The 13,373-nt window shown below is 32.9% G+C and overlaps 1 protein-coding gene across 1 annotated transcript in view; it reads right to left on the bottom strand.

The window, feature by feature from the left end:
* LOC134692728 (TELO2-interacting protein 1 homolog) overlaps positions 1-3,942 on the bottom strand; it is a 45,537-nt gene extending 41,595 nt beyond the window's left edge. The window contains exon 1 of the mRNA XM_063553232.1: positions 3,863-3,942. Within this exon, the coding sequence (XP_063409302.1) occupies positions 3,863-3,885 (23 nt within the window). The 5' untranslated portion in view covers positions 3,886-3,942. The remainder of the gene's footprint in view (positions 1-3,862) is intronic.
* Positions 3,943-13,373: the final 9,431 nt, after the last annotated feature.

Raw genomic sequence — 13,373 nt, 5'->3', positions numbered from 1 at the left:
TCATTCAGTGGTCGGTAAAGATTTGAAACCAAAACAAAGACATTCCTGAACTTTCTGTTGCAGCAGCAAGTGTATATTTTTGAATGTAGGAAAAAAAATGATCCTTATCAAATAAAAGGAAATAATAAGCTATATTATTAAGATTGGTCATAAATCAGTAATTTATCAAGATTGGTTCAAAAGTGGTATTAGATTTGTAAATGATATAGTTGACCAAAATGGATTGTATATTTCATTTGACCAATTTAATCAAAAATATAACATTAACACAGATTTTCTTAAATTTAACAGTGTTATTTCGGCAGTGAAAGAGGCATCAAAATCTTTCCTTAAAGGATCTTACAAATTAGTTTGTCCTTTTATACCATCATGTCTACAAATATTTTTAAAACATTGTAAAGGATCAAAAGATATGTATTCTGTACTGACAAGAAATAATGTTATTCCTACTGGACAGCTTAAGTGGGTTAAAATTTTAGGTGAACAGAACCTGAACTGGAAAAAGATTTTCAGACTGCCTTTTGCTGTTACTAAAAATAGTAAATTACAGTGGCTGCAATATAGGATTAATCATTGCATTATTGCCACAAATCAGTATTTAGTAAAAATAAAATTGACTGATGATCCTTTGTGTACATTTTGTAAATCAGATAATGAGTCTATAGAACACCTATTTTGGAATTGCAATACTGTACAAGATTTTCTACAGGATGTTGATAACTGGTTCCTTTCCGGTGGAATAAGTCTCCCAATGAATAAATTAAACTTTCTTTTTGGAGACTTATCCAAGATATTTCCCAACAACCCATATAACATGATTTTTCTTTATATTAAACAATATATGTATAATTCTAGATGCTTTAAAAAGAATCTCTCATTGCAAGCAGTTATAATAAAACTGAAAGATATGTATAAATTAGAGAGTATGATAGCTGTAAAAAATAAAAAGATAACTGAATTTGACAATGTATGGAATGTTTTTGAAAAACTATTATTGTATACTGACTAATGTCTTTTTCGTTGTTGTTACAATTACTTAGGACTTAATTATAATCTTTATTAAAGAAAATATTATTGCCATGTTATGTACTTGATCAGTGTTGATGGCTGTTACGAAAGAAATATGTCTCGTAAATATAAAAAAAAATAATTTTCAACATAATTATGTGATATTAAAAATAAAGATAGGGATGTAACTGGATAATCCTTTTGAGTTTTGTTTTTGTTTTTTTTGTTTTTTGTTTTTTATTTTTCCTTCTTTATTTCTTTATTTCTTTATTTCTTTATTCTATTTAATTTTATTTTTTTATTTTTTTATTTCTTTATCTTTTCTATAGAAAATGTAAAATATTTCCAATTAAGATTTATTTATAAAAATGACATTGTATTTATCTTATATGTATTATATTGTATGTATATCATGTATATGTTGTAATTGTTGGAATTAAAAAAATCAAAAGTTAAAAAAAAAAAAAAAAAAGGAAATGATAAGCTTTTCCTGTTTGTTAAAGTCAGTTTAAAAAAAAAATTTGATCCGATACAAGTTTAATATTAAAACTTTTTTTCTATGCATAAAAAAATCAGGTTTAATTATTTATTACAATCATGTATATACTGAGTTTTCCAACATACTTCTGATAAATAATTTTACTCAAAAATATATATATTTTTTTCCCAGGCTTTTAGTGACTTTTTTTGCCGTAATTTTTTACTATATTTTCTTTGGACTGGTCAAATTTAATAAAGAAATACTGATTACTGTGATGAATAATTATGGAAATCAAATACTGATGATCAAAATTAATTTTGAATGGACCCTAGGACATGCAGATGTCTGACAGAGGAAACGAAATATCTGATAACTAGCTAAAGAAGCAGCTTTATACTAAGAGGCAAATGAAAATAAGAAAGAAGTACATATTACAGTAACTAAAGAAGATATACACCTTATCGCTATTTGTCTGCCATTACTGGATATCACACAGGTTCCCCTAAATATTGACGTCATAAAACAAAATATCTGACGCCACAATAGAAAAGTGATTGCGTTATGACGTCAAAAGTTCAAGCGGCCGGGTCAGCCAGGATTAGCAATAAGGTGTATTAAAACAGAAAGATTTTTTTGTATAAAAAGTAGCAACACCGATGGGACAATTTTGATACAGGAAGATTCTATAACATGGGGACAAAGTCCCCAATAACAGTTGAAAAATCAATAATAAAAAAAAAAAAATCAGGAAAATTTTCCTGAAATTTTCATTGTACTCAAAATCGTTCAAACTGTTTTATGTCATGTTTTGAATTCCTGCATCTGCGCAGAAATCTACAATATACTTCCTTTTTCTAGTCTCTTTGTATGAAACTTTGAGTAAATTATATATTTATCAGTCTAGTTTAAAATAGGAAGGAACGCAATAACAATTTCATTTTTAATAAACCCTTGATATGAAAAACGTTACCTGATAATAGCATTTCTTTGTTTACATTGCTTATGACGTCACTTAAATAACGTCACAACTAAAGTCCCTAACAACAGAACCAAAATTGGAAACGTTACAGTATTTCTGTTTTTTTTTTTTTTTTTAACAAATATTGAAGTTACAAAAAAATACTCAGACTTCGTCCCCATTTACAGGTAATGCCTGCCTCATATTAATTTCCTCCATAATGTAAACAAAATATTAACACTTGATTTTCCAGATCATAAAACATAAAAAATTATTAGAAATTTGAAATCAGGATACTACCTAGAAAACTACCAAAACCAAATCATTTCAAATGTAGACTTAAAATGTTAATATTATATGGTCAATTAAGGTTCATGTGGACCCTATGGCTAAAATGGCCGTATTTTCACCTCAAAATTTTCTCTGAGTACAGGCAAACCTGTGCATCTGGAAAAGTTTTAAGGCATAGCATGCCCTAGATAAATAGAATTCAAATGCATTGTATGATTTAGAAAATTCATAACTTAACTGGATTTTGCCGTACACTTTTTTTCGTCTCTGCAGAAGATGATAAAATTAACAAACAGTTGAGTTTACCTTGATATGGTCCACTCAGGTACACAGTTTAAATAACCAATTATTGTCGGGTATCTATTGTCCATCTCAATTAAAAATGCTCACTTTAATTTTTACCTGTGGGGAAGTTCTCAAACCTGTTCCCAACTTAGTTTATTTTGGCACCTTCTGGAGGAATGAAAAAAAGTGCACGGCAAAATCCTGGTAAGTTTTTATTTTTCTAAAACATAAAGCATACTTAAAATTCATTTATCTAGGGCATGCTATGCCTGAATTTTTTTACAGATGCGCAGGTTTGTCTGTACTCAGAGTAAATTTTGAGGTGAAAATACGGCCATTTTAGCCATGGCATAGGGTCCACATGAACCTTAAAAAGTCAAACCTTGGAACATTATAATTTTCCTTCATTGGGAAATTTATCAATAGGCTAGACAAACACTTATACATCAGATCAGAACATGTTGATTCAATCTTTTTTTTATGGACATTAGAAAAAAACGATAACTCCTCTGTCGCTAGAGAAATAAGGTTTCAGAAATAATAATGCAAATTATTGTTCAGCAATTTTATCCCCCGAGTCACAAATCAATTTGTTTAAGAAATAACCAGCACTAAGATTGTCAGTCAAGTACAGAATGTTTTTACTGTTTTAGTGCATTTATATTGAAATAATAAACAAGATAAGATATGCAAGAAATATTTCATAAAAATCATGTTGACATTTGTTGTGTTTGTTACGATTTCTCGGTAGTGGCGCTTGCTCTCATTGACAATGACTTATTGCGTATTTTTTGCTTGACAACACATTTGCTTGTGTTGTTTTAACATCGAAAAAATACATTTCAAGCTGCTTTATATACATTTATGCTGTTGATTTGGTGATAACTAGCTTCCCGCTTTCGACCCTGGGGGCCGACATCTTGAATTCAGTTGTAATAAGAGAACCGACCAGGGTACAGGCTATTTCCGGAATCGAACCACCATCAGCTTCTTTTTCTTTTGGTCTCTTATGATCTGTCTTATGCCATGGATACAGAAATACATGTGTTCCTTGATAAATTTACAAAGATCGTATCTACATTTATTACTTTTTTTTTTACAGATACAACAAAAGTTCCCAACCAACCTTTACATTAACCTAATACTCGGTCGATATAACCTCAACCCTAAAGAAACCGCGACTGATTTAGAAGCTTTGTCAGAAGCTTTTTTCAGATTAAATAAACTTGATAAACTCATCATAGATACTAGGACTAAATTTTGTATATACGCCAGACGCACGTTTCGTCTACAAAAGACTCATCAGTGACGCTCGAATCCAAAAAACGGTTAAAAAGGCCAAATAAAGTACGAAGTTGAAGAGCATTGAGAATCACTGAAAATTCCTAAAAGTCAGTTTGCCAAATCCAATACATTGACTGAGGATGTATGATTAAAAAACAAGGAGAGGGAAATCCCTTTAGGGTTGAGGTTAGTACGACCAGGTATTAGGTTAATGGCTATGTAACCGTTAAAAAGCTTTTTCATGATTGTGAGATATGATATCAGAGACATATAATACATATATACATGTATTATATGTCTCTGATGATATTAAACACGATTTTGATTTTGTATTTACCAATCTCCACTAGTTATTCCGAAAAGTTTTAGACATCACTGACTGTTCATTGTTATATGCTTGGAGTCCAGTGGTAAATATTTCATCCATGTTCGATCAGGACGACACTCATTCAGTGATTGTTTGAAGTTATACACATGTATTTCAAAACTAGGAAAGAACCCTTTTCATGATGAAAAAATCAACCACAAAGCAAAAATTTTGACACCCCCCCTCCATTTTCGTCCGTGTCCTACTGATAGATGGATGTATGCTTAATATCAACATGTAAGGGAATACCTTTATATTCTTGGTAGGGGTGTTTAAAATTGTCAGGATTGATCATTTGATTTTATTTGTTGCTACTTTTCAACGGTTTCATTGCATACAGGTTTGAAAAATCGATTGGTGTGTGCTTCTTTTACACAAGACTACATGCATGACTGTATCCAAATTTTAACTACAAAAATACCAAGTCCATTTACATGTATCAGTTAAATACTGATCTACGAAATTATGTCCGGTTAGAGTATGTCTCTTCATCACGGAGAAGTTTCTGTTCGAGTTGTTTAAAAAAAAAAAAATCTATGAAGGTTTGACTATATATATGTTGTGTACAAGTTATCAGTGTTATATGAACTGCTTCATTAACACAAATGGATGATTCAAGCACACAGTCTTTTGTTTCGCATATTTCTGTCATATTTTCACAACTACATGATACAATTTATTAATGATCATTGATACAAATAACATTTTAAGACCGCAAAAAGACTTTTTATGGATATGAATATAGCATCAGGAGAAAAATAAGATTTGAATTTAAACCATTCAGGTATCCTCATTTCCAGTTGGATGGCAGGTAGAATAGAACTAAATGTTAGGTTGAAATATGTAAATTTGAATTAAAACATTAAACTAGTACGTTTTAGAAGATAAAACTGTATCACCTAGTGCAAGAAGGTACCGTATATGTCAAAAAACTTATAACTTGTACAAAAACTCTGTACAAACTTACATCTTGTACACAACATATATATATAATTGTTTGAACTCTTAACCAAATATCCAAACCAGGATTATACCATCTTCGCTATCCAAGGGTTACGATCCACTCCCGCTCTCTGTGAGAGAGAGCGGGAGTGGATCGTAACCCTTGGCTAGCGAAGATGAGATTATACATAGATGTACTGATCCCAGTCCAGTTTGAAACTAAATGGTGACGACCCAAACGACGATGGACTCTTTGATTGCTATATTTCCTTTGAGCAGGCGAGGCAACAATTATTAACCTTCCTGTGTCGGAAGCACGCATGTCATCATATCAGAGAACTTTAGATCTATCTACTTAGAAGTTTCTGCCATAATTATACAAGTTGTCTGCTCTTTGGTCGGATTTTTGTCTCTTTGGAGGTCCTCTTTGGCATAAACATTTTTGTCGAGCCTGCGACTTTTGTTGCAGAGAGCTCCACATAGGGATAGTGATCCGGCGGCGGCTGTTGCGTTAACTAACTTCTTAAAATCTGTATATTTTAAAAGACAAAATACCTAGCTGGATGATTTATAATTTGTATATAGATGCCTCAATTGCGTACGAAGTTTCCGTTTGTCACCATGGTCCTTGATCTCATTTTCATGGTTCTGTGACTACTTAAAAAAAGTTAAGATTTTTTGTAATGTAAATTTCCCTCTTATTATGAGTAGAAGTGTAACTATATTTAGTATGTGTCTACCTTGCAAGGTCCTCATGCCCGTCTGACAGTTTTCACTTGAACTCGACCTCATTTTACGGATCAGTGAAGAAGGTTAAGTTTTGGTGGTCAAGTCCATATTTCAGCTACTATTAGCAATATGTCTATATAAAAAAAGAAGATTTGGTATGATTTCCAATGAGACAACTGTCCACAAGAGACCAACATGACATAGACATTAACAACTATAGGTCACCGTGAGGCCTTCAACAATGACCAAAGCCATACTACATAGTCAGTTTAAAAATCTATAAAAGGCCCCGATATGACAATGTAAATCAATTCAAACCAGAAAACTAACGACCTTATTTAAATAAAAAAATGAACGAAAAACAAATATGTCACACATAAACAAACAACAACCACTGAATGACAGGCTCACGACTTGGGACAGACGCATACCCAAATAATGTGGTGGGGTTAAGGAACGACATCAAAAGATCAATGAAGGATAAAAAACTCAATTCAAATAGTTTGGGGGTGGGGGTTAAACTTACTGCAAGTTTTGTTTATCCTACATCGATTTTACATATATCCATATGGGTCAATCAATTTCTCCCAAGTTAAGTTAAGAGGGGGGTAGGGGGTCATTAAAAAAACTATCTGAATTAAGTTTTTTATCCTACATTGAACTTTTGATGTCGTCCCTAAACATGTTAGCGGGATCAGTGGATTAACAGTACAACCTAAGAACGAACTATAAAAATCAGTTGAAAAAGGCTTAACTCAACTCATCAGATGGAGTATATATGCTGTATGGAAGGATTTTAAGTTTTACATGTCCAACTGGCTGGTGTCATATGACCATTGACCTCATGTTCATGGTTCAGTGGTTAACGTTAAGTTTTTGTGTTTTTTTCTAATTTTCGTAAACTGTATGCAGCAGTTCTATTATATTTGGTTCATGTAATGATTGTTAGGTGGTCATGTCCAACTAGCATGCAGGTGTCGTCTAACCTCGATCCCTTTTCAGTGGGTCAAAAGTAAAGTTTTTGAGGTTTTTTTCCTAATATTATAAGCAATAGTTCAACAATATTTTGTAGATCGAAATATTTTATGATGAACATCACCGTAACATGTTAGTCTCGCAGGTTTTATTGACATTGACCTCATTTTCACGTTTCATTGCTCAGTATCAAGTTTTTGTGTTTTTGTTTGTTTTTCTTAAACAATGAGCAACAGTTCAACTTTTTATGTTGCATAGAAGGATTGTAAGCTGTATATGTCTGTGTGGCAGGTATCCTTGACCTTGACCTCATTTGGTGGTTCATTAGTTATTTTTAATTTTTCATAAGGGTTAAGTTTGTTTCTTATAGATACTATAAGCAATATTTAATTTATTGATTGTAAGGGAGCTACCATTTGATTTTTATGGGGGGACTAGGATGAAATTTGAAAAACAGGCAGGACAGGATTTTGAGTTAAAAAAAAAAGGCAGGATGAGTAACTTGGCAAAAAAAAAGGCAGGATGACAATTGTTGTAAAAAAGTCAGGATAAGATAAGAAAAAAAGGCAGGACCGAATAGACTGAAAAATAAAAAGGCAGGACAGAGATTACAACTAAACAAAAGGCAGGACACAATTTTTCATCCTAGCCCCCCCCCCCCCCCCCCTAAACAATCAAATGGTAGCTCTCTAAGGTGTTCATGTATACCTGGCATGGTTCATTGTTTAATATTTTTCTAGTTTTCTTGGTTCAGTCTTTGCTTAGAAACTACTTTAAGCAATAGGTCAACTATATGTAATGTTATTTAATGGTTGTAAGGTGTACATGTATTTCTCGTTTGGTTTATTTGACCTTGACCTCATTTTTTTTTTATCATATTGTGTTTATGTACCTATTCATTAAACTTTAAAATGATGTTAATCATATTTTCCTCATAAGCTGTGGGTGTTACTAGACAAAAAGTGTTTAGATAATTTTCAGCAAATCTATTTTTTGAAAATAATGTATATAAAACTGCAATTTAAGACTACTGATAATATCTATATACATGATATATATTAAAAAATTAACTTTGATATATGGTTTAAATAAAATTGCACCACAACAGTAGTTTGACGCTCATACGACGTGATTTGACATTCTGCATGAATGCAAATGGCTATCATTTTCGATATATTATGTTTCAAAAAATATTCAAAGTTGCTCAAGCATTATTGATCGCATAACACTAAAACAGATTTATTTCAATTACCTATACTAGTTTATTCTTACAAATGTATACAATATCTGCACATGGTTCTGCCTTATTCAAATTGCTCGCTTTATTTTATCACGGAATTGTATATTTAAAAAATTCTTTGATTTCTTCTAACAAATCCAGTGGGACATTTATACATGATTCAAAGATACAAGTGTTTATTGTGACGATTTCAACACTTCATAAATCTCGTGTGGCGTTAATTCCAATAAATTTCAACTCCGGGTATATACACAGTGCAAAATTGAAGAAAAGCCGCCCTTTCTGTTTGGATCGTTTAGACTTCTGTTGGTCTTACTACTGCCCATTTCCCATTGTAAAGTTCAGGCCTCAGTGACCGAGTGGTACAAGTTGTTCATCTACGTTGTTCATCATTATAGCCTATTAACACTGAGGTTTCAATTTGAGTTCGAACACGCTTGGGGCAAATCGGTCGATCTTAATTGCTGACTATCTGCTGACAGTTGCTTGGTTATCTCCGGGTACCATGCATGTCTTCAAACAACAAGTTAAACAAGGAGTCATGAAAAAAGCCTAGAGTACTGAAAGTGGGACTTAAAGTACCACCAATACATCGAACATTGTAGGATCTGCTTACACCCTTCCCGATCACCCTAGTATTTGGTTGGATTCGTGTTGCATAATTTTCTATGCTGTGTCTTGTGTTTTATATTTGCATGCTGTTTGTCTTTTTCCTTTTTAGCTATGGTATTGTCAGTTTATTTTTTGATCAATGCGTTTGAACACCCTCTGATGTCTTTCGCAACTCTTTTGTATAAACTAGTGCTCCGATTCAACTGACAAAATACGTTTTGATTATGGATGCCACCAGGTTAATGCCCGCTCTATCAAAGAGATCTGAATGTATAACTAGTTATGACAATTATTTGAGTAATTAATGCGTCTACAATAGTTGCTATGACTGGTTAACTTCTACAACGCATTTGCAACATTATTTGCAGCGAATCTGCGTGGGCGTAGAACTTTAAAGAAAGTATTTCGTAAAAAAGAAGATAAGATATTAGCAAGGAATTTTATTTCATTATTGAAATCCTTGATGTTACCGCATCGTAATAAACTTACAAGTGTTTACTTAAATCCATGGTTTAATAAAGCAGGTTTGTTTATAATTTGCCTGTACATAAAGATTAAAGTGACCAAGTTTAATAATTCTTAAGAATTTTTATTTGCTATCGTAAAGATAACAAACCCGTAGCTATACAATAGACGTCCATGATGTAGAAGTTTAAAGGCGTCATTTTGTGAATGTAATTGAATTCAATATACAAGGAAAAGCTCAAGGTAAATGACAATGTAATAAATCTGTTGCGTGACCTTCAAAATGAGTAAAACTTTGCGACCCGCAAGTAGCATATAACCTGGGCATATAACAAAAATACTTGAAATAGTGTTCTGTAGCATCTTGATTTCACGTTCTTAAATTCTTTTCTGTTGTTTATAAGAGATTGAGTTTCAAATCCAAACAGCTTTCGTAACACATTTTAGCAATTAAACACTAGAATGTCTTGTTAGCATACACCTGCCCTTGTTGAGTCACTTGTCGGCAAACTTTATTATCGAAATATGCATAGATGATGTCAAATAGAAATTATACAGCTTTAATTACACCTCTAGTAAATGCATCTAGCATATTTTGAATAACTATATATTTGTTCGTCTACATCAGTCAAGAGGAGGACACAACGAACTCACAAAGGTTTATTTCATAATGGTCAGGATACTATTCTTCTGTTTCATGGTCAACAAACACTGGACATCATAGTTTATGGTAATATTCAGCCAAATCGTGCTATATTTCTTATTGGAACTTGTTTTGTTTTTATAATTTATTTGTAATCTAAATGTGTATTGCATGTGCTTATCTTACCTTATCCTGTAATTTTGTGCGTAACTGGCCAGTCTATTAGTTTTTGTGAGACAGTATAGGTGGCACGGTAGTATTTCTTGGCCCATAAGGGATAATGATAGCCTTTTTGAATTTTCACCACTTTCTAACACTGCAAAAAAATCTACATTCACAGTTAACTGAAGTATTTTCATTTTACTATTCAGAAAACAATTTGAATATGTATCATGACCGTTTACTTTTTTTGCTATTTTTAAAAACCTAAGGCCATTTTCATCTGTATGTAAAATTATTTCATATTTTTCTACACCTGATTCATCACTCAGTTTGGGAAAGCATGTTCAGTTGATACTGTATTGTTTGTCCAATCACACTGTTTAGATACATTTACCTAAGTAACCTTAATTCTGGAAAACAAATACTACCGTGCCACCTATACAAAGAACGCCTATTATATATATATATAAAAATTGTGGTATGAATGCCTACGAGACAACTCTCCACAAGAGACCAAAATGACACAGGAATTAAAACAACTATAGGTCATCGTATTGTTTCAACAATGAGCATAGCCAATACAACAAAGTCAGCTATAAAAGGCCCCGAAATGACAAATGTAAAACAAATTCCAACAAGAAAACTAACGGCCTTATTAATATACAATAAAAAATGAACGAAAAACAAAGGGTAGTATAGTATGTACACAGCAAAAACGACAACCATCACTGAATAACAGACTGCTGACTTGGGACAGGCACATACATACAGAATGTGGTGGGGTTAAACAATTAAGTTAGCGCCGGGATCCCTTACCCCCAATCTGGAACAGTGGTGTCAAAGTACAACATAAAAAACGAACTATACATAAAATCAGATGAAAAACACTGAACTCATCAGATTGATACAAAAAGAAATGCATCTATCAAAACAGAATGGGCGAAATATGTTTATAACACTGTTCGAATCAACAAGTTTAAATGAATTTTTATGTTCTTTATTTTTCTGTTACGCTAATGTGCAAGGTTATGGGATTAGAACACTTACACACATTATAACCCCACCGATGATGTCACATTTTGTATGTGTCTGTCTTAAGTCCTAAACCAAGATCATCATATTATACAGTCCTGTGATAAAATTGAGAATGTGGGAAGCAGAAGGTCACCAACAGGTCTTCAATGTAGCGAGAAATTCCCGCACCCTGAGGCGTCCTTCAGCTGGCCCCTAAACAAATATATACTAGTTCAGTGATAATGAACGCCATATTAATTTCCAAATTGTACACAAGAAACTAAAATTAAAATAATACAAGATTAACAAAGGCCAGATGCTCTTGACTTGGGACAGACGCAAAAATGCAGTGGGGTTAAACATGTTTATGAGATCTCAACCCTCCTCCTACACCTCTAGCCAATGTAGAAAAGTAAACGTATAACAATACGTACATTAAAATTCAATTCAAGAGAAGTCCGAGTCTGATGTCAGAAGATGTAACCGAAGAAAATAAACAAAATGACAATAATACATAAATAACAAGTCGATGGTTGTTGTCTGTTACAACTGTTATTCGTTTAGAATGATATCCAAATATAATTTTCTTATCCTGGTTCCTTGTTTTGCTAACTACACGGTTTAGAGTTCGGTCATTGCTGGCCTTTACTTGTTTATAAATTCTTATACCATTTTATCATTGGATGATAGGTGTATACATCACATGTTTTCATTGGCATGCAGGGTTGCACAAAGGGTGAAATCAGCTTACATATTAAAGTAATGTCGGGTAGGCGTGGAAAATGCACGGGATCATATTTTGTATATTCAACTCCTCATCTAGTTTTCAAGCCAGATCTAGGAAACGTCCCAGAGTGATAGAACATGTTTCTGGAGGGTGTACTCCTGAGTTAACGAATTGTTTAAGGATATCTTTCCTCTGTGGTTTCCATGTCAGACCTTTAAATTTTGTCCTTTTCAGCACGAGACACGGTACCAACTTTGTATCATACTAAATATTAGTCTTATTCGTTAAAATTACAAAAGATCTGACAGTATCAATTTTCTGTAATCTCCAAAAGTTTTCCGTGAACCAGATTCTTTCACGGTCAAACTTTTCAAAAACTTGCTCGCATATTAAAATTGTGCACATTCTTTTAAGGAATTGTTTGTCAATTTGCAAGACTTTGGGGCTAAGTCATACCAGTTTTTCTGGTCCATTTCAACATTGAATTATAGACTACTGCGTATTAACGACATGTCAAGCCTAACAAATTGTAAACGGGAATTTATTAAAACGTACCGTGGGCAAAGATGTATCATCCTGCAACCCAAAACACTTATATGATCACAATTTACAAGCGGGAGGATAAAGTCTATGTTCACCTTTAAACAATAAATTTAAATAAGCTCAGAAATAACGCAAGTGCCGAAAATAAGACTGAGCACAATATTATACAGATTCGCTATAAAACGACCAACAGCGGCCCGCTCCAGTCATGCTTCAGTAATTGCATAAATACTCAATCATTTTCCCCTACAATAGCCTTAAAAACTTAATCCGTCTTTGACCAAAGTACACAACAAGAAAACTGTCTGAGACAAGACAAGACAAAATATTTGATTTCCTCAGACACAAACGTGTACAAGAGCCGGTCAAAACATAATAAAGTGATACGACCTTAAGGAATTGCAAGTTACTTGAAACTGCCTCAAAGTATACATCTGTAGTTCTAACTATACAAACATTCTTATTCTCTAATATTGGCCACTGCTATTCCAGGAAGATATTATGCATTACACAATGCATCATCGGCCAGTTAAAAGGAGTGCTGATTCTGAGAACAAATCCACATATATATATATATACATGCAGCCAAATTATTTTGTAATAATTTCCTTCTCTGCAAGAAAAAAGGGGGGGGGGCGGTTTCCTAC

Source organism: Mytilus trossulus, chromosome 12, assembly GCF_036588685.1.
Source record: "Mytilus trossulus isolate FHL-02 chromosome 12, PNRI_Mtr1.1.1.hap1, whole genome shotgun sequence".
In the NCBI taxonomy this organism is placed as follows: Eukaryota; Metazoa; Mollusca; class Bivalvia; order Mytilida; family Mytilidae; genus Mytilus; species Mytilus trossulus.
The sequence above is the reverse complement of the archived record's forward strand: the minus strand, read 5'-3'. Positions and strand labels throughout refer to the sequence as shown.